At 45.1% G+C, this 22456-nt stretch overlaps 1 protein-coding gene across 3 annotated transcripts in view; it reads right to left on the reverse strand.

The window, feature by feature from the left end:
• TMEM129 (transmembrane protein 129, E3 ubiquitin ligase) overlaps window positions 1-17756 on the reverse strand; it is a 36667-nt gene extending 18911 nt beyond the window's left edge. Inside the window, exons 1-4 of one of the 3 annotated variants that reach the window (XM_074865569.1) lie at window positions 17514-17756; window positions 16284-16758; window positions 13798-13957; window positions 4734-4993 (exon numbers count right to left, since the gene is read on the reverse strand). In XM_074865569.1, coding sequence (XP_074721670.1) covers window positions 4745-4993; window positions 13798-13957; window positions 16284-16758; window positions 17514-17718 — 1089 coding nt within the window. In that variant the 5' untranslated portion in view covers window positions 17719-17756 and the 3' untranslated portion in view covers window positions 4734-4744. Of the gene's footprint in view, window positions 1-746; window positions 4994-13797; window positions 13958-16283; window positions 16759-17513 lie in introns of those variants that run through there. The other 2 variants (XM_074865570.1, XM_074865568.1) reach the window with 2 other exon arrangements.
• Between the last annotated feature and the right edge of the window lie 4700 nt (window positions 17757-22456).

Raw genomic sequence — 22456 nt, forward strand, 5'->3', positions numbered from 1 at the left:
CGTCGCGTCCTGCAGCCCCCGCTCCTGTGAGGCGGCAGGGCGCAGCTTCCCTCACGCCAGGGGCACCACTCCCCTCAGCGCGGGGGCAGCTGGACCCTCCGGCCGGCTCTGCTCGCTAATCCGGCAGAAACCCAGACCCGACATCCGTGTGTTACCTCACTCGTTAGACACGGACTCGGTTTTGGCCGAGTTAGTTTTACACTAGATATCAGCTAAATCCGCTCAGCAGAAGGGTTGGTGGGTACCACAATGTACACTCCAGAGAAACATGTCCCGCATTTTACTGCTAAGGGATAGAATGCGCTGCCCCTTCTATTGCCTGTGCTTGTTAACATGTCTAAGCAATGCCACAATAAAACGGTTTTATACGGGACACATCATTGCGATATGGCAGTGCTCCCCTGGAAAGACAAATTTACAGTCATTACCCTGGCTTATTTTGTGACATCCAGTGTCACTCCTTCCCCCCCCTCCCCTCCTAATTATGGAAAGTATTTGGTTTTGTTCCCTGCGATACATACATAGATCTTACATACCTTCTTTCATTTATGGAACTCAGCATTCAGGTTATAGTAGGAAAATTCAAAAAAGTAATTACCATGTGCACCTTCAGGAGAATTTAAGCCCTCTTTGTATTCACATGTTCTCAGCTAAAACATTGTATACAGGTAAGTCACACTGACTTCCACTCATATAAAGTTTTAACTGATAAACATAACTTGAAAATGAAAACCAGAAGTCTTACATAAAATCAACTCTATTTTTATTCAGCTCTTCAGAGATTTTTAAGATTAACTACATGTATTCATTAAGCCTTTTCCTTAAAAGCTATCCAATACTGTCCATTTTAAAATAGGTAAACTATCCAGGTTAAAAAAAAACCCACACAAATAACAAACTGCAGTATATCTTTGGAAGAAGATGTCTTGTAATGCATGTAAGAGCTTGAATATTTAGATCTCCTTAAATATCTCAAAAGTCAAAATTCCTTAAGAAATGGCACTCAGAACTTTAGTCAGTTATATCTTACTGAGGTTTAGCTTGACTGGAATGATACATAGCTGCAGCCTACCGAGTTTCAACACAATGAAAATATGCATACTGAAGAGATCACATAATAACCTGGTATTTTGGTTTTGAGTTATGGCAAGCCTTATGGCAAACAACTGCACTCATATCATGAATTCAAAATATATCCTGCTTCGACAAAATGCCTTTTTTGGATTAGCAAACTATGTTAACCTAAAAAATGAACAGATAAGATATTTTGCCAGTATTTTCTGGAATGTTACAATAACAGAAATAACACAAATGTGGAAATAAATAATATAGCCACAGCCCATGTTTTCAAAACACCTGTTCAGCTGTTAGCTCATAGGGAAATTTGGGCTATACATGTATACACACATATGGGGTATTTATACTGACACTGTGCACCCACATATAGATTGTCATACTGACATTACATTTATATTAGGTACTTCAGACTACTAACATTGCCTAACCACAAGTCAGTGATGTGGAAGAACATACACAGAGCTAAAAAAGCAACACCTAATAATTCAAGAAAACTCTTTAAGTAAATATTTTAGCCCATCGCATTACTTGGTTCATTTTTTTCTTAGAAAAGTGCTGTAAAAAGACCGAATCTAAACCCTATCCTTATGTTTAAGAAACATATCAAGATTGGGTGGGAGGCAATGTATTTCGTTTTACCGCAAACAGAGAGAGATCTTCTCTAGAAACAGCCCTATATGCACACATGGTTCTTTGGATAATGACCTGAAGCTATCATGAAGACAAATGCCTATTTTTGTATTCTATTATTTTCATGTTCAGTGATTTATTCAAGACAAATAAGATATCACATGACTGTGCAATGAGAGGTCATGGTTTCTCCTTCTACTGTCTCTACAAAGAATACGTCTCACGGATTTTTAACAAGTTGGTTCTCTAACACAGCCTTTAAGATTACAAACTTTCGAGGCATGCCAGGTGACTTTGAGAATTTAAACTTGGAAAAAAATGCTTGTTTTAATGAATTTAAGCCAGGCACTATTATTAACAGAAATCGTAATTTTATTTTGGTAATTATTACTAAGTTTTCTAAGAGGCACTTCTGTGGATAGAGCACTACCATTAATAGATGCAAGATTATTACACATTTATGACTGTTATACTGACAAAAGAAGATGCATAAAAGCAAAGTTCCACTGAAATGAAAACTTCCTATCAATTCAAAGCAGATTTCTGTAAACTTCACTGCACAAGCAATTGGGAGACTAAAGCTCTTACTACATGAGATACTATTGTAACTGACCTGTTTTTCTCGTATAAAACCTTCTGCAACTACACGTATCTGTTTCTTAAGGCCTTTACAATTTTAACTTCACACATCTTTACAATAAATATTTTTATTCCAAACAGGAAAAGAGCTGTAGGAAATGAATGACTGTCAGTGGCAAAACCACAACTTCAGAATCCTACCCTCTCTTCTGCAACTATTTCAAGGACCACATACATCCCTTATATCTGTGCCACATCATGTAAACTTTACAGAAGCAAACGGTAGAAAAGCTTATTTGTAAAAGCTGCTGTGTTGTGAGGAGGTGAATGTCAGATGACACCACCTGGCTCCGTAACAATTAAAATAACCTGCAGAGACTATTTCAGACTTCCAAATAACTTTCCCACAGAAGTGGTGGAAAATATTTTAAATTCAATCACTGATCAGCTTGTCAACAAATCTGAATCTCAGGAACTCAATCCTATTCAGATGAAGAAGGACATGCCACTTAACACCTCTTTGGGAAAGACAGACAAATCCATACTACCAGTCTCAGTGTCAAATTTTCACTCTTTACAATCCAAAACACCAGGTAATGAAAAACAGAAAAATCACCATTATTAATAGGTAGTATAGATAATTGCATAGTAGATGTTGTGTATGTAACAACAGAGATATACTCAAGCATTAGTGTCCTTAAACCCAAACAGTTGGGACTTTTATAAGTGCATATTATTAAAACCCAAACAAAAACCCCAACAATATAACATATATGTTAGTTCTCAAATGATGCTGTCAAATCTGTTCTCAATTCCTTATCCTTCTCCAAAATACAGCTTGCAGCCACATTTGTAACCATTTCCTGGGTGGCTGGCTCCAAGTGCAGTTCGGTGCATTCACCACACAACCTGCAACTAGGCTGAGACTAATGAAATCTTTCGTGGTTGTGCTTTCAGTACTTGTATCGTTTTAAACATCCTGCCACCAATTCCTGCTCAAAGCAGTTGCTGGTCATGGTAATCAAGATGTTTTCCTGTAATCACTGGCATGTCATCTATGCGAGTCATTTACTGATAAGATCCTTCTGATTATACAGGTGGGAGGTATTAGGGCTTTTTTTCTGCTAGATCAAAGCATTAAAATATTCCTTTTTCTAACTATTTGACTCACCTGTCTGCCTGAGGTTACTACCCCTCTAAGATGGACAACCCGAGCAAGCAAATACCTGCATCTCAGCCCCTGCAGTGCACAGGTCAGTGTAAGAACTCACACATTCTCCAGCAGCTTGAGGCTCTCCACCAAGCAGTATGCCAAATAATTGTTCATTGAAGGGTGTGATGGACAGCTACAACACTATGCACTGCATTTAGGTCAAGGTGCAGCGCTCTTATGGAAAATGCTTTGATTTTAATTTACAAATTATTCTGATGCATATCAGATCAAGAAGCCTGCATCAGTATCCTATGAATATTAAAACAGTGACTACTGCTCATGATCAGTCGTCAAATTGCAAGCCTGAAAAACATTTGTTAATGATCGTCATTCTTTGGGCATCTAGCATGGAGACTTAAACCTCTGTGATCCTGGCATCTCTCTAAGGGGAAAGGTTACCCCTCAGAAAAAGCTTACATGCTCTGAAATAGCCGAGTATTCTTTCCGAGTATTTAGACAGATGTTCGCTGCACTCCCTTCAAATGTATAAAAAAGGTCCATTACCTCTTTAAAGAGCATTGAAACCCTAAGCAATGTAGCTCCTGGACACAAACAGATTTAACGAAGCATTAGCAGTGTAGGTAAATGGGTATGTTTCTGAATCCTTCTGTTGTTTGAAATAAATACATCCATCAAAAAATAAGGTAGAGGCAGATTAGTGGAATAAAAGGTCCCTATGGGAGCTGTACATCTTCAGGGATTAAATTCCTTAGCCTACAGAAACCAATCCCCTTCCTAAGTGGAGGAGACCAGCAGAAGGAACACAACTGGTATAACTGTTTGGTGAACACCTGCAAAGATCGATAAGAACTTTACAAATGGATTAAAGAAGAATAAAAGTATCAATGAAGTCTAACCAAAGTCATTTTCTCAGTTAGCCCTTTACTAAAGAATCAAAACCCAAGTTAAATTTAAAAAATGTAACCTACGTTAAAACTTGAAAAGAAAACAGTACCGCAAATATAGAGGGATACCCTTATTCCATCCAAGACATAAGAAAGCAAAATACAGGTTAAAAAAGGTAAATTCCGGAAACTGACATCCAGTGAATAAAAACCAAAGGTACAGGTAGAAGTGGAGAGAAACTGAAAAGATTTACATCTGTTTTCAACACTGTAAAAGAAAGCTTTGGAGTCTGCACCCGTGTAGAACATGAAGTCTCAGAAACAAACTGAACAGGCCTTTTAGCCAAACCCACTATGAAATACACTCAAATTAAAAAGTTAAAACATACCCAAGTATTACTCATCGTATTATGCAAACATCTAAAATGCAAAATTTGGCTCGGCAAGTCGGACAAGGCACTTGGCTTGACAGCCAGGTCTCGGGGTGCTGCTGATCCTGTCGGCTGGCAAACCATTTGCCCATGCAGGTGAGGCACCACATGGGACGACAGTAGCATTGCTGGCATTCCCCTTCGTTTGGATCCTGGCAGTTCTTGATGAGCTTGATGTTAGCAATGGTCTGCATACACCCTATGCATGGCTCCAGCTCCTAAAGGAGGAGAAAAACGTCAACTATGAACTGCACAGAATGGTTTCTGTTATTGCCCTTCAAACGCTTTTAGAAAATAATGTGCGCACAAGCATAGCAGGAACCTGAGTTGGGCAGAACTGCCCCACCAGAAGATACCAAACCGTTTCAATCTCCAGAGCTGTGTTTTATTATTTATTAGAATACTCTCTACTGAATGAGAACAAATTGTCTCTTTAAACAGAAAACCTAGAACTGCTTCATGAGACTGATTAAATGAAAATGACTATGAAAATAAACACTCTTTCTCTGAAGAGCTCCACCTGTTTCCAGAGCACAGCAGCCAAAGAAAGGTAAGCAAGCAGCCATCTTTATCATTCAGACATACTATTTTTCGAAAAACATACCAATATAAAGTAAGGAAAATAAACAAAGCAAACAGTTCTTACCACTTATTACAGCACATGGCTGTTCCTACCTTCCATCTTTGTAAGTAAGAGACATAAATAACAGAGGAAATCGGGGCTTTACTGAACACAGTGGGCACCCATCTTGAAGTACAAGAAATTTACTTAATTTTGCTTGGATAGTATTGGAATAACTGGTATTTCTCCACAGTTAATTATGCCACATGACCTTGCAGTTGGATATAGGAAGATCATCTTGCTATGAAGTGTTTTACAATTAATGAACAGTAACTAGCATTTCCCATGTGTCTTCCAGTCAAAGCTCTCCAAGAACTTCACAAAGTTCAAAGAAAACACACTGAACAAGCATGGAGACCTGAATCCTATTCATACAGCTCCACTTTGTGGTCTCTAGATCACACCTCTAGTGCATCTTCCCTTGTCAGCAAAGGTGTCTGTTCAGCTACACTGGCAGCTTGACTGTGGAGGGGATCCAGATGAAAACTAGTCATCTTTCTTTGCCTCTTTTTACCTCAATCACCTCTCCCAGCCACAAAGTCTTTGTCAACATGGGGACAAGGAGTGTGCAGGAAGAGGACTACTTCTTTCAGCTCTATCAGCTTTAACTTGTGAAATTAGGGCTTATCTTAGTTTTTAAACAGGAAAAGCTCTAACATAGAAAGGTTAACTAACTTTTTCAACTTATTCATGGAGCTTCAGAATAGGGAAGAATACCATGTTGCATTTTTAATGTCCGTATCATAATTTCTGAGGTTATTTATCACTCAATGTCAAACCAAAGCTCGGTAGCTCAGCTGACACTTAAACGTGTCACAAATGAAAAGCTGTGCAAGAAGGCAACTCTCTCAAATGAACAGTATCTTCTCTTTATTTTCAGCATCTCTCTTCGCTGTGTGCTGGCACCGCAATCAGAACACACAACTGCATTATGTGCAGACATATCTGATCCAGTTTTATTTTAGCTAGTTCATGGAACCATACAGTAAAGACACCATATAAGCTGCATGACACTACCAAAGATAAGTACTCACTGCATTAGCTGGAACATCTCACACAGACTCACTGTAAGGTCATCAGAACTACTTTCATTAGTTACCTCTGTTACCCTGAACAGTACTCTAGTCACACTGCTGATTGCTGCACAAGTATAATAACTACCAGGTCTCTGCGAGTATTACTGAAGGTAGGACTCTATGTCATTATTTATAATTAAAGCAAGCCCCAATTAAGAATAATTAATTTGAAATAAATTAATGGGGGATTGAGGGACTGGCTGGGCATCAGTGGTGAACAACTGCATTGTGCATCACTTGTTTTGTATATTCTTTTAACATTATTATTATTTTTCCTTTCCTTTTCTGTCCTATTAAACTGTCTTTATCTCAACCCACAACTTTTACCTTTTTTCTGATTCTGTCCCCCATCCCACTGTCAAGTGACCCAGAAGAACAATTTCAAATGGGGCCCTGAGCAACAAGTCTTTGAACAAATTAAACGGGACATTGTTCATGCAGTAGTCCTTGGGCCAGTCCGGGCAGGACAAGATGTAAAAAACGTTCCATACACCACATCTGAGAATGGCCCTACCTGACGCCTCTGGCAGAAAGCACCAGGGGAGACTTGAGGTCAGCTCCTAGGGTTTTGGAGTCGGGGATAAAGAGGATCCAAGGCCCATTATACTCCAAAAAAAAAAAGATACTGGCAGCATATGAAGGGGTCTGAGCTGCTCAGAAGTGGTTGGTACTGCAGCACAGCTCCTCTTGGCACCCCAACTGCCAGTGCTGGGATGGATGTTCGAAGGGAGGGTCCCCTCTACACATCATGCAACTGATGCTATGTGGAGTAAGCAGGTTGCACTGATCACACAACGGGCTCAAATTGGAAACCCCAGTCACTCAGGAGTCTTAGAACTGATCATGGACTGGCCAGAAGGCAAAGATTTCAGGATATCGCCAGAGGAGGTGACACATGCCAAAACTACCAGAAAATGAGAAGCAATATGCGCTGTTCACTGATGGGTCCTGTCATATTGTAGGAAAGCATCCATCGGTGGTGGAAGGCTGCTGTACGGAGTCCTATACAACAAGTCGCAGAAATTGCTGAAGGAGAAGGTAAATCGAGCCAATTTGTAGAAGTGAAGACCATCCAGCTAGCTTTAGACATTGCTGACCAAGAGAAGGGGCCAGTGCTCCTTCTCTATACTGACCCATGGATGGTGGCAAATGCCCTGTGGGGGTGGTTACAGCAATGGAAGCAGAGCAGCTGGCAGCACAGGGGTAAACCCATCTGGGCTGCTGCACTGTGGCAAGATATTGCTGCCCAACTAGAGAACCTCACTGTAAAAGTACGTCACATAGATGCCCATGTACCCAAGAGTCGGACCACTGAAGAACATCAAAATAACCAGCAGGTGGATCAGGCTGCTAAGATTGAAGTGGCTCAGGTGGATCTGGATGGGCAACATAAGGCTGAATTATTTATAGTTCGCTGGGTCCATGACACCTCAGGCCATCACGGAAGAGATGTAACATATAGATGGGCTTGTGACCAAAGGGTGGACTTGACCATGGACACTACCACACAGGTTATCCATGAATGAAAAACATGCACTGCAATCAAGCAAGCCAAGCAGTTAAAAGCCTCTGTGGTATGGAGGATGATGGCTGAAATATAAATATGGGGAGGGGAGGTCTGGCAGACTGATTATATCACAATCCACAAACCCGCCAAGGCAAGCACCATGTGCTCACAATGGTGGAGGCAACCACTGGCTGGCTGGAAACATATCCTGTGCCCCGTGCTACCGCTCGAATACTGTCCTGGGCCTTGAAAAGCAAGTCCTATGGCACCCCAGAAAGAACTGAGTCAGACAACAGGACTCATTTCCAAAACAACCTCAGACACCTGGGCCAAAAAGAATGGCATTGGGTGGGTATCACATCCCCTATCATGCACCAGCCTCCGGGAAAACAAAACAGTACAATGGACTGTTAAAGAAAATGCTGAGAGCAGTGGGTGGTGGGACATTCAAACACTGCGATACACATTTAGCAAAAGCCACCTGGTTAGTCAACACTAGGGATCTGCCAATCGAGCTGGCCCTGCCCAATCAAAACATTTACACACTGCAGAAGGGGATAAAGCCCCTGTAGTGCACATAAAAAATATGCTGGGGAAGACAGTCTGGGTTATTCCTGACTTGGGCAAAGGCAAACTCATCCATGGGATTACTTTTGCTCAAGAACCTGGGTGCACTTGGCGGGAAGGATGGGTAAGTCCAATGTGTACCTCAAGGGGATTTGATTTTGTGTGAGAAGAGCCACTGAATTAAATTGTATGATGCTAATTGCTATATAATACTGTATGTCATCTATGGTTGCTAGATGACATATCAATGGTATTACAGTAGAATTACTCAGATTAATGAAGAATGAATTCTGATGAAACTGAACAAAGTACAGAAGTGATAGAACTGGGCAAGCCCAGCAGTGACGGAACCAGAACTGGCTGCATCATGGAACAATCCAACACCACACACCATCTCTCTTGCCCTCAAGGACTGTTATGACAGATGGAGTCCAAAGTCATGAACTAACTGAACCCAGTGGACATTTTAGAGGGATGGCTCACAGACTAAGGGAATAGTATCTGTGTGTATATATCAAAAGACAGGAAAGGTGGTGGTGATTAATTGAGATGTATTGCAAAGTGTGTGCTACAAGTGGTGTATTGGACAGGGGGCGTAGATCCCCAGGATAGAGGAGAGCCTACCAGTAAGATCATTAAGTGAACTTAAGATCATTAAGTGAACTTTCTACTGCTGTTACAAAAGCAGCCTGCCTTCAGGCTGTGAACTACAGGGATGCATGTGGTAATTACCCTATCACTGCCCCTGTAGACCCTCAGGCTATGAAACCACAGATAAGGGAAGCCCCTGCTATCTTAAAACCATACCTGATTGCAAAAAGGGATGAAATAATACAGAACATAGAGCATAACAGGACAGCCAACTCTGCCTCTGATCCACCCTGCCCTGGGCAGAACTGTTGCATGGCATTGTCAATCATGGTAGAGAGATGGGGTGGGACGAACTGACACCAACTGGGCAATGTCAATCTGAAGCAGACAGAAGACATATCTGGCAAGTAAAACAGACTCCCCAGAACCCCCAACACCTTCCCCGGCCTCATAAACCCCGCAGTGAGGTAGTGGACCCCCGGAAAAGGTGTAACAAAGTATGGAGAAAAGCCTTAGTGCTAGGCACCTCAAGCAGCCATACAGAGCCAGCCGATGGGGACTATACTTAGTCTGACCAAGGCTTTCTGAAAACAAGGGCTATCAGGGAATCCAGAACAAACCAAACAACCGTCCGCCCCCAAAGACTCTGCAAATAACCCTTTTAGATTTCTTAGAAATTGCAAACCTTGAAGCCAAAAAAAAAGAATGAGTCCTGGATAGCAACTTCGGCTGCCTGTCCAGAGGATTAAACTTATCAATGGGATCACCCAGACAGCCCTCACATTTATGTCCCAATCAGCTCCCAAAGACAGCTAGTGAATTTTTTAATTGTCACAGAAGCTTAAATGTCAATAATCTCAAGTTTGGATGCCCAAAGAACTTACATTAAGGCTGGTCCTGGTCAATGGAGGGTTAAAATAACAAGATTTACCAACAAAAGTAAAACAGGCCCCATAGCTAAAGTAAACTTGTTATTGCCAGGGCAGAAAAGGATATCAAGGCACCAATTAGCAGTAGTTTCAGGGAAAGAAAACGTGTTAGGCTTTGATGTATTACAAGGACCAGTTTGGAAATTGCCAATGGGAGTGTTTGGTCTTTTGGCTGCCTGGAGTGTCCTTGGTTAGCTGAATGAAAATTAGCAGCTACCCGTGGGCGTCAGTGAACTGGCGTAGTTTGCTTACTGTGAGCTGCAGCACCCGTGCTGCCTGACTCAAAAATAACTAACTTCCCTCAGCATCCTAGCTCTGCCGATGCTCGGACGGGTATTGTACAAGTCATAGGTGACCTGGAAAAAAGACACATTATCTCCTGAACACACTCCCCATGTAATTCCCCAGTGTGACGAGTTAAAAAAAAACAGATGGGACGTGGTGCCTAACCACAGACTACAGAAAATTAAATGCAAACACCACCCCCTCTCGCAGCCACCATCCTGAACATTGCTACCTTAACTGCCACCCTCCAGGCTGCTGCTCATCCCTGGACGGTGGTACCAGATGGAAAAGATATGTTTTGTTATGATGCTGTTGCAGGAGGAGGATAGAAGAAAATCTGTTTATACCTATGATGGGACAGAATTTAGTTTTAATAGACTTCCTCGGGGCTATAAGCATGCATCCACTATAGCTTGGTGGAGCTAAACATCGTACTAGTGCTAGGTGGATATATTCTAGCCATTTATCAAACATACATAGTTTATACGTGTTCCTTTTCCAAGTTAAGTAAAGGTGGCCTGTCCTAAAACATCATAAAATGCTAACCATTGTATTAGCACTAGGTAGATATATCCTAGCCGTTTATCAAACATATATAGTTTATATGTGTTTCTTTTCCAGGTTAAGTAAAGGTGGCCTGTCCACCTAGGTAAGGCCGGTAATTGGTGTCTGTGGGAAAGATGATGCGTCATGATACTGAGTCCCTTTTCATCCCTATATAGTATCAGGTCTCTACCACCTCCCTCCTTCACTACTCATTGAGGTCCAGCTTCTGCCTTAGAAAAAAAGAAAAACCAGTTTATTTACAGTCAATTAAGATTTAACAATAGTTCTTGCTTGGCTTGCAAATATACGTACAGTGCCCACAGATGTAAATAAAACCTGATTTGAAAGACGACAGGCAACCTTCTCTTGCCAGGAACGTGAGAGTCCTAATTCTACCAGCAGTCCATAATTGCCCTCATTCCACTTCCTTCGTGCACCTACAGGAATCATAGAATGGTCTGGCTTGGAAGGGACCTTTAAAGGTCATCTAGTCCAACCCCCCTGCAATGAGCAGGGACACCTTCCACTAGATCAGGTTGCTCAAAGCCCCGTGCAACCTGACCTTGAATGTTTCCAGGGATGGGGCATCTACCACCTCTCTGGGCAACGTGTTCCAGTGTTTCACCACCATCATTGTAAACCAACTTCTTCCATATATCTAGTCTAAATCTATGCTCTTTTAGTTTAAAACTATTGCCCATTCTCCTATTGCTACAGGCCTTGCTAAGAAGTCTGTCCCCATCTTTCTTTTAAGCCCCCTTTAAGTATTGAAAGGCCGCAGTAAGGTCTCCCTGGAGCCTTCTCTTCTCCAGGCTGAAGAATCCCAGCTCTCTCAGCCTTTCCTCATAGCAGAGGTGTTCCATCCCTCTGATCATTTTTGTGGCCTCCTCTGGACCTGCTCCAACAGGTCCATGTGTCTCCTGTGCTGAGGATCCCACCGCTGAACACAGTGCAGAGTAGAGGGGGAGATGCCCCTCCCTTGACCTGCTGGTCACACTTCTCTTGATGCAGCCCAGGATATGGTTGGCATTCTGGGCTGTGAGCACACATTGCTACTCATGTCCAGCTTTTCATCCACCAGCACCCCCAAGACCTTCTCAATCCTTGCACCCCTCATCCTGTATTGATACCAGGGGTTGCCCTCGCTCAGGTGCAGGACCTTGCACTTGGCCTTGCTGAACTTCATGAGGTTCACGTGGGCCCACTTCTTGAGCTTTTCCAAGTCCCTCTGGATGGCATCCCATCCCTCTGGTGTGTCAACTGCACCACTCTGCTTGGTGTCATCTGCAAATTTGCTGAGGGTACACTTGATCCCACTGTCCATGTGATTGATGAAGATATTAAACAGTACTGGTCCCAATATGGACCCCTGAGGAACACCACTTGTCACTGATCTCCATCCAGATGGCCACTAAGCCACTTACTACTCTCTGGATGCGACTATCCAGGAAATCCAACAGATCTTATATAACTGGCATATGTCACCCTCTGGACTTGCTCCTTAAGATGTTGGTATTTCCTAACTTTCTCAGCTGCTGCATCAGCAAGCGATGATGGTTTACTCTCATATCTAACAGTTAAGTTCACCACAAAAGCCTGACCTCCATTGAAAAATATCAGGTCAGGTTTATATAATTCATTTTGATGATCTTTTAAAAGTGGCTCCTGAAATATTACCCATTCTTTCTTTTTAGCTTCCTCTGCCAACAGTTCACATAGTTGGTTGTGTCTCTTTATTCCAGCATCTTGAACTGCAGGGCAATATCCAATATGTGAGCAAATCTCACTCTGCTGTACAATCCCAACAGTTCTTCATTTGAGTGTCCTGCCTACCTCTTGCCAAAAACTCTCTCTCTCTTGCCAAAATAACTTCTGGTAGTTTGTATTGCTATTATTGTCTTTTTATATATTTGAGTCTGTTTTTTGGCCCAATCAGTATATCTCACTGTAAACCATACCAAATATCTTGCTACTGATTGCATGGACTTACCTTATAATTAACCTTAATTAATTTTGTATTTATCGCTTAATCCTCCAGTAGACAACATGATGCTATTAGCGCCTTGTATTTATAGCACAGAGGCAAGAGGTGACTGTACCACCACCCTGTGAAGTAAAGTGAATTGACTGTAGTTATGGGTGGAGCGTGACGGATACACCCACCCTGACTGAGTGAACAGCACTTTGGTTCAGGCTTCACCAACAAGGAGGCCTGACTGGAGTCAGCCCTGCTGTGCAGACCTTGAGAAATTGTGCTAGGCCAGATCTTCTCACGACGTTAAGGAATCGAGGCCATGTCTTATCAGGAGCTAATGGTGCCAGCCTGAGCTGGAACTAGAGGAAACTAAAACTGCTACTGCTGCACACCTGCACATACACCAAGGGGAGTTTGACTACGAGTCAATCACTTTACGCTATAAATATCCGTAGCCCCCTGAGCTCTCCTGGACAGCAGCAGACTGCACAGTGGTGATGTCCCCTTGGGTAAGATGCCTCTCAAGGTTACTCCTCAAGGTTGAGAGATCCCTTACCCAGCATCTGTTATCTACAGCGAGGTAAGTGACATTTATATTAGATCTAAAGCATATTGTATGCAAGCTAGCTGAATTATTAGAAGTGTAGTAAGTGGTAGAGTGTCTGACTGCTGTTCAATTACCATTTAATTACCATTTGATTACTGTTTAATTACCATTTAATAATTATCATTTAATCATCATTCAACCATCATTTAATCAGTGTTTAATAAAACCTTTTGGTTAACCCCACAACAATGACTTCTCTTAGTAATTCACCAGCGACAGTCCTAAACAAACAGTTATCAATTACACAGTAATCACAGGCTCACCTATAATATTGAAAAGTGTAATTATCACAGTCTCACATGGATAGAAAGTCTCACCTGAGTGCTTGGAACAGAATACGTCTGATTAATTTCCACCAGAGATGTAAAGGTTTCTAGAAATAAATCACTAAGGCTTTGATGGATCACAACATTAGCTGCATTGCTGATGGGAGCACGGAGCTTTTCTCGGAGCTCCCCATACTCCGTGGAGTTCAACCTGAAGAAGAAAAGATGGAACAAAACGTTACAGTGATTATCCATTCAAATACCTTGGTAGTACATCGCAGAGGTTAACATCAGAGAAGTGAATCCACAGAAAAGCTACTTAAGTTGGTACACGCTAGTCAGAATAAATACACAGTGAGCATTCTGTTTTCCAGTTGTTGTTTTTGACACAACTTCTGTCCTTAGGAGGATAGAACATGCTGTCCTCCTTCATACCTGTGTCAGATTGCTGACAGGATATGCCAGAGATTAGCTAAAACTTCATACAAAAGTAAAGGCTTTTGAAATAATCAGCATGAAGAAAAGCAATACAGGTACATAAACCATGCCTTAACTGTAAAGTACTGCATGCACAATTCCTGTCCACCTTTTTATTGCCTATTTACTTAGGCTGTATCTAAATTGTAGTTTATAAACTCTTGAGGACAGAAATTAAGAGTTATATCACGTGGCATGTATCACAAGGTGATATAGTACATAAAAGTATCAGAAGAATGTCAATCAGCATCAGTTTCTGTGATTTTATGTGACAATTTTAGATAAAACCTGAAATTTCACAAGGGTTACAGCTGCTGAATGTGACTTTCACTTTGATTTAAGACTGTAACAACCTGCGTTAGACCTCAAGCGGCAGGAGACCTTGTGCAGATCCTGTAGTGACACATGACCTTTGTTCCCCCTTTTTAATGTCACAGTTTTGAACTGCAGATTCAGAACCTTCCAGCTCACTGTTTCCACTCATTAAACATCTTTCATGCGGAAGCCCTGGGAACATCGCCCTGAAATTCCTCGTCCTTCCTACCACTCGCTAAGTTCCCGGAGCCCAGTACAATGCTATGCTGGCTTAGCTTTAGCTGCTGGTGGTCTCCATTGTTTTAACTACTATAGGATAATGTTGTTTGTTAACAGATGCTATCTGTGCAAATAACAGAGACCTTTCTATCCAGAGGAAAATTCACATTGAACACGCCGGGAAACGTGGCCTGCCTGCACAAAAGCATTTTTCTTCCAGAAATATCTCACCGTATCTAATTCTGATTCTGGATATATACAACGATCCTATATCCTTAACAGGGGAATTTTGCACTCTATCACTTTTCTTAAATCCTGTACGACTGCATCCTAGCAGAGACTTGCTATTTCTGACACATCTTATTATAAGAACTTTTAAACACTGTTCTCAGTGCTGTTCTGTTTAGCCCCAAAATAAAGTTTTGGGGGTTGGATTTTTTTTCCCTAAAAGGAATTGTCAAAGAAGCCATGATTTTCTCAGCTGGGGATGTAGTTTTATCACTGGCATTGAAGCATGCACAGAAGAACATCATTAGTTGTCTAATACTTATTTGGTCACCATTCTCGCAGGTCTATATAATTCTCCTCTTTTCTTCGGATTGTCACGCTTACCTTAACTAACCTCTTGTACTGACCTCTGTTCATCTGGATATCTAACACAATCACCTCTATGCCTTCCTCATGCTTGCCAGGACCCCTCTGCTCACCTACAAGTCTGGTGATCTGCCTACTTTTAATTACATAGTAAATAAATGCTGCTGACCTACAAATTTACAGCAAACATACATTCAAATGGCTTTTCAAATATATTGTTTTAGGAGCACTAACATGGCTTTGTGCACTCCTTTTTAATGACACAATGACAACAAAGACTTTAGCACCCTTCTACTCAGTGTTACAGGTTTCTGCAGAACTTGTACTTTTGCCTAGCTACACAGAGAGACTGCTGAGAAAAATAGCACGGGCCCTTGGAAAGCAAGCCCTAACAGTTCACAGCATGTTTGCTATGATTTACTGCTATGAGAACACATAAATCAGAAATGGACCAAAATTACTTCCTTGCTTTAAGGGCAGTTGGCTTGCAGTAGCTCAGCAAGAACTCTTCTGAGCTGTGACAAAATTATGAGCCTTAAGCAGAATTAAAAAAAAAAAGTCATGGGTGAACAACAGCCAGTTACAGTTTGGAAGACCAAAGATTCTCCTTCATTCTTGTTCTCCATCTTCCACCCAAGTTTTTCAAGTTACTTCTTTCTGCACCCAGCACAATCCTCTTCCTAACAATGGATCAAACAGGGCAGTCCCTCTGTTTAACCATTGTGCATCCAATACTGCGGGTGTATGAATCTTTCTAAACAACCTTTCTCCATTGCACTGCGTGGCAGAACTGCACATACAGCATCTCTGAACACCAAGCAGGGAGCAAAAAGGAAGGGACAAGGCCCAAGGAGTCTTCAGATCTGCCGCAAAAGCACTCCATTAGCATCACCAAATAGCATATATATAACATAACAGGGTAGTTGTTTTACCGGATATCAAACGCCTTCACATAGGGATTAATACTGGCAACACGGATGGTGAGGAACTGCACAGGCACGTTGGAGTCCGGGGTGAGTTCATGCTGTCTGGAGTCTGTCACCGTCAAATGAATGTCCTGCTGCTGGGCAACATGTAAACAGTAGGTGGTCACTTTAATCACCCATGTGTCCGTAACAATCACCCTCGCTCCTGGGGCTCCCGTAGCAAATTTGTCGATTCTCCTAAATTCTGTATTGATGGAAGAAGCTACTGCCCTCCAGCCTGACTGTGGGAGAGCATGAACAGCGAGTGTTCGGGCTAATGGATGATTATTCCAACCTTTCCGTGACCAGTAATATGCCAGGGCACTGGTGACTGCTGGAAAGAGAACAGCGAAGAAAAAGAAAGTTTTCCATCCTTTTGAAGCCAGGTAGAAAAAACAAAGATGTTTTTCAGGTGCAGCAAAGCACATTCCAAGGTAATAACCTGCAGGGAAGAAGACTTACTTTAAGAAAGCAATTAAGTACACGCATAAACACATACCCCTGAATCTTATAGTTATCTAAGCAGTGAGCTCACCTCCAGGAGAGCTACTGTACTTCTGGATGACAACTCAAATTCCAGTCTCTCATCCTAAGCAACCTCAGCTAAATTCTTACCTGTCACTGATTTTTACCAGAATTACACAGCTAAATGAAGCTGACTTGAATTTGTAGGTTGAATAAAACTACCTGTAAGGTGCCACGTTTACCAGAATGATATACCTTAAAGGAAGCTGATTGGAATTTGCTGGTTGAATAAAATTACCTGTAAGATGCCACTTTTACCAGAATTATGTACCTAAAGGAAGCTGATCGGAATTTACTGGTTGAATAAAATTACCGGGAAGATGCCACTTAAGTTTCAACAGAATTACATGGCTAAAGGAGGCTGATGTTAATTCGCTGGTTAAATAAAATGCTATTCCTTTGTAATGCCATGTACTCCGATGCAGCCAACCAGTCACCAAGCTTCGGGTGTCCCTTACGCAGGAGCTCGAGCGATACTAAAACACTCCTATTTCCAAGCCGCCTACTGTGACCTGAACCACCCGCACCTGCCTGCGCCGACACGCAGACACCGGCGGGAACCCCCTTGCCCCGCCGGGCACATCAGGCTGCCGAGCCCAGGCTCGCCGGGGCCGCGGGTTCGCCTCCCCCCCCCCGCCCGGTGCATCCCGCCCGCCGCCGGCCGGGGCTCACCCAGGGGCAGGAGGGAGTGGGCCAGCAGCGTGCCGGTGCTGCGCCGCAGGTGGTACTGCACGAAGGCCGCGTCCTCGCTGCCCAGCCAGGCGGCCAGCAGGCTCTGCACCGTCAGCCCCGCCGAGCGCACCTCGTCGGGCGGGAAGACGAAGCAGACGGCGAACACCAGGTAGGCCAGCGTGAAGGTCACCGCCGGGCTCTCCATGCTGCGCCCCGCCGGGCACGGCCCGCTCCCGCCGCCGCCCCGCGGCTCCCTGGGAGCGGTAGTTCCCGCCGCAGCCCCGGATGGGCGGTGCGGCCGCGGACGGGGCCGGCCCGGCGCTTGCCCGGCTGGCGGTTCCGCTGGGGCGGAGCCGGCCGCGGGAGCACAGCGGGTTGTCGGGGGGCGGCGGGCCCGGCCCCCCAGGCCAGGGCCCCGCTCCAGCGCGGTACCGGCCCCCTCACTCGCCCCGGAGCTGGCCAGGACTCGAATCTCCCAGTAGCGCACCCCCTCTGTGGCCTCACGCTTTATAAACTTCCACAGGCCTGGCCAAAGCATCCGATTCCTGTTCTAGACTTCAAAGAGCTCGGCTGGGTGAGCGCAGCATCCTTCTGAAGTTGACAAACGGCCCGTTTTACGAACAGTCTGGGAAAACTCTGCTTTGTTTTTCCTGGTGTGCTTTATGTAATAATTTCTTCAGGGAATGATAGGACAGGGATGTAAGATCTTAAAAGGCCTTAAAGGGAGATGGTACTCGGCACTGGTGAGGCTGCACCTCGATTACTGTGTTCAGTTTTGGGCCCCTCACTACAAAAAGGACATTGAATTACTCGAGCGTGTCCAGAGAAGGGCAACGAAGCTGGTGCAGGGTCTGGAGCACATGTTGTACGAGGAGCGGCTGAGGGAACTGGGGGGGTTTAGTCTGGAGAAGAGGAGGCTGAGGGGAGACCTCATCGCCCTCTACAACTACCTGAAAGGAGGGTGCAGAGAGAGGGGGATGAGTGTCTTTAACCGAGTAATAAGCAATAGAGCAAGAGGTAATGGCCTCAAGTTGCACCAGGGAAGGTTTAGACTGGATATTAGGAAGCATTTCTTTACAGAACGGGTCGTTAGGCGTTGGAATGGGCTGCCCAGGGAGGTGGTGGAGTCCCCATCCCTGGAGGTGTTTAAGAGTAGGGTCGACATAGCACTGAGGGATATGGTGTAGTTGGGAACTGTTAATGTTGGTTGATGGTTGGACTAGATGATCTTCAAGGTCCCTTCCAACCTAGATGATTCTGTGATTCTGTGATTGGATTTCAAGATACCTTTGTAACGCTCCCAAACACAGTAAAGGGAGAGGCCTGACAGGGATCTCTGGTTACTATCAAAGTACAAATAATAACTAATAGCTACAAGAATTGCTGTTTCTCTTAGAATACAACAAACCCCCTGCTTACACTCTGTAATAACCATAAACTGCCGTGTTTATCTCTTTTAGAGAAAGGGGAAATTGCATAACTGGGAAAGCACAGCGGAGAAAGCAGCACGCAATGTTATACACTACTACTGATGGGGAACTAAGTCAATAGGAAATGCCGCCCCCGGAATGTGAAATCTTAGCTGGCAGATGGCTGATGTGTTACTGTTGTTGCTGGAGATGGGGATTCGTGGTGGTTTACTGACTCTTGAATAACAGTTGCATCAGTAAAATTATGCTTGGATTATGGGCATTTTATTTCCTTCTAAAAGACATTGTTGTTAGCAAGTTTATGGTTTTTCAGTCATTTCATTTTTGCTAATGACTCGGTTTTAATTTGCAGAATGGACTATGTCGTTCAATAATAAAAATTAGGTTGTGAAGCATTAAGTGTTCTTTCTTTGGTTTTACTCAGAAGATTGTTGAGGCAGATTACTGAGATGTGGATGTTCTCAGGGCTACAGGGGACTGATGGGTTTATGTTGTGAGGGGGGAAGAGAGGCAAAATGGGACAGCTACATGGGACAGTTGTGCAAAAGTCCTGAAGATGGTGGAAATTCACATGATTTATCAACATGGATCTCTGAATGGAACCAAAATTTAAATGTGGACCTTCTTCTTCCAAAAGCTTTCCAGCTTCTGAGCTGATCCTGCATTAACTCCCACATCAGCATGTTTCATTTCCTTTGAAGAGTCCTAATGGTATCAACACTGTTTCATGAACTTGCCACAGGACCAAGTCTCAGGGAACACTCCAGAGCTCTTTTACAAAGCCTGGGCCCAGACCCAATTCATCTGTAGCAGGCACCTACAAGAATATTGGAGTCCACATCTCAAATTCTGGCCCGATTTTGCTTTGTGTGGAAGTCAGTGTGTGTGTGGCACAAAGCAGTGAGAAAGGGCAAGTGCCTGCCTGGCCTTCCCCTGGCCATAAAGCAAGGCAGTGGGGATGCGATGGGGAAGCTGATGCCCTGGAGTACACTGGTGTCCGTAAAAATCCGTATGGGGCTTCAACACTTTGTCCCAGACCTCTTATTTCACTCCTTCCACTGCAAAAAGGTTTTCAACTTTGCTTTTCTAAAATTTCATGCTAAAGGGTGGCATCGGAGAAGGCTGAGGGGAGACCTCATCACTCTCTACAGCTCCCTGAAAGGACACTGTAGAGAGGTTGGTGCCGGTCTCTTCTCACAGGTGATTAGTGACAGAACAAGAGGGAACGGCTTTAAACTGCAACAGGGGAGGTTCAGACTGGACATTAGGAAAAAAATTTTCACAGAAAGAGTGGTCAGACAGTGGAATAGGCTGCCCAGGGAGGGGGTGGAGTCACCATCCCTGGATGTGTTTAAGGGTCGTTTAGGTGAGATGTTGGGGGATATGGAGTAGGGCTGATGGTTGGACTCGATGATCCCAAGGGTCTTTTCCAACCTGAATGATTCCGTGATTATTTACCTCAGGATTCACAGACACAAGTTTTCTGTCCCCAGAAACAATTTTAAGTCCTGTGGGGCCTGATATTGGACTAGTAGTAACACCACTGATACTTCCCGTGGCTCTTCCCGAAAAAAACACCAAACACGGAATTTTTCCCCAAAAGCCAGTTAGCGCTTCCCCAAGCGCGTGTCCGCAGCGGGACTTCGCTGCCGGCTGCCCCCGGGCTGAACCGTTCCACCGCCGTTGGCGCCAGCGCGGCGCCATGGCGGACCGCTGCGCACTACCCTTCCCGATAGGCCCCGCGAGAGAGCGGCTGTCCCCGCCCCCCTGCAGAGCGCCTCTGATTGGCTGACGTTCCGAATGCCGCTTCCTCATTCGCGGGCCCGGGCTGCCGTTGAAATTTGAAATTCTGTGGCGGCGGAGGGGGCGCTGCTCGCGGTGGCTGTAGCGGCGGGGAGCTTGCTCCGGCCGGGTCCCGAGCACCGCCTCAGCCGAGCGTTCTGTGGGCTCCCACCCGGGCTCCGCCGGCAGGTAGGGGCCCTTTGGGGGGGTGCTGGGGAGCGGGCAGCTTCGATTGTCTACGGAGCTGCGGGCTACTTCACTGAGTTAGGGGGGTGGGGGGAGCTCCGGGGCCCCCTCTGTGAATTTGGGGGTGGTGTGGATCTGGAGGGGGGGACATAAGCTCGGGGACCCCTTCTGTGAGCTTGGGGGTGGTGTGGGGCTGAAGGGGAAGGGAACACAGGCTCGGGGGCCCCCTCTGTGGATGTGGGGGTGGCGTGGGGCTGAGGGGGGGAAACGAGCTCGGGGGCTCCCTCTGTGAGCTTGGGGGTGGTGTAGGGCTGGGGGGAGACACAGTGTCGGGGACCCCTCTCTGAGCTTGGGTGTGGTGTGGGGCTGGAAAGGGGTGGACATAGGCTCGGGGACCCCCTCTGTGAACTTGGGGGTGGTGTAGGTCTGGGGGAGGGACATATAGGTTCGGGGACCCCTTTCGTGAACTGGAGGGTGGTGTGAGGGTGGGAGGACCCCCTGTTGAGGTGTCTCGGAGCACTTTTGTGAGTTTAGGACTAAGAGACTTGGGGGGAACTTCTGTGAGTTTGGGGATCAAGCGGAGCTAGGAGCTTGGAGTAATGAGAGGGGTTGGGGGTGATGGGTGTGGGGCTCAGGGGCTCCCCCATGAATTCGGGGACAGGGTGGGGCTCTTGACGATTTTGGGAGCATCTCAGTGTGTTCTGAGGGTGATAAGGGGCTGATGGGGTCTCAGGATCGCCTCCGAGTATGGGGGGGTGGCGAAATATACGTGGGCACTTCTGTGAGCCTGGGGGCTGTATGGGGCAGCGGGAGGCTCAGGCAGCCTAGGTGGCCGGGGGGTGTTGAGGACACCCCGCTGCCTTCCGAGGTGGGTGATGTGGGGCTCCTGTGGCCTGGGGTGACTCGGGAGTGTTGGGGGCACCCCGATGAATTGGAGGGCAGGGGAAGGTGGGGTTTTTTGTTTGTGTTTCTTTTTTTACTTAAAGCATGGCTAGGTGCGATAATGGGCAGGGACAGTGCTTCCTCGGAGAGCCTGCGAAGCCTTCCCCGCCCTTGCTGCCCCTCCTCTCCCCTACCCGGCGCGGAGGAGCCCCCCCACCGCCGGCTGCCGCCCTGAGTGGCTGCCTCTGACTCAGCCGCTGAAGGCCAAGGCCATCTTTTGTTCCCCTGCAACGAGCTGCGGGCCCCGAGTGCCTGCTCCTGGGGTTAACGAGGCCGGCTGGGCTGGGGCTCGGCATCTGCTGCCTCCCAAGCTTGGTTTTGGCTAAAACTGCTGCGAACCCGCTTTTCTCAAATGGTCTGTTGAGAGTCGAGTGACTTAAGTAGTCAGGGGAAGGTCGTGATTATGAAGGAGCTGGATAACTAAAAGAGTGTTTGTTTGTTCTGAATTGAGATCTTTGCCCTAAAAAAAAATAATACAGAGAAGTCAGCTCTGTATCAGTTTGTATGGAAACATTCACAGCACATACGGAGTTACTCTGAGCATCTTAGCTGCTGGAGGAGGTCAGAAGGATAATCAAGTAGAAAAATTGCATCTTTGTCCTG

Source organism: Strix uralensis, chromosome 4, assembly GCF_047716275.1.
Source record: "Strix uralensis isolate ZFMK-TIS-50842 chromosome 4, bStrUra1, whole genome shotgun sequence".
NCBI classification, from domain to species: Eukaryota; Metazoa; Chordata; class Aves; order Strigiformes; family Strigidae; genus Strix; species Strix uralensis.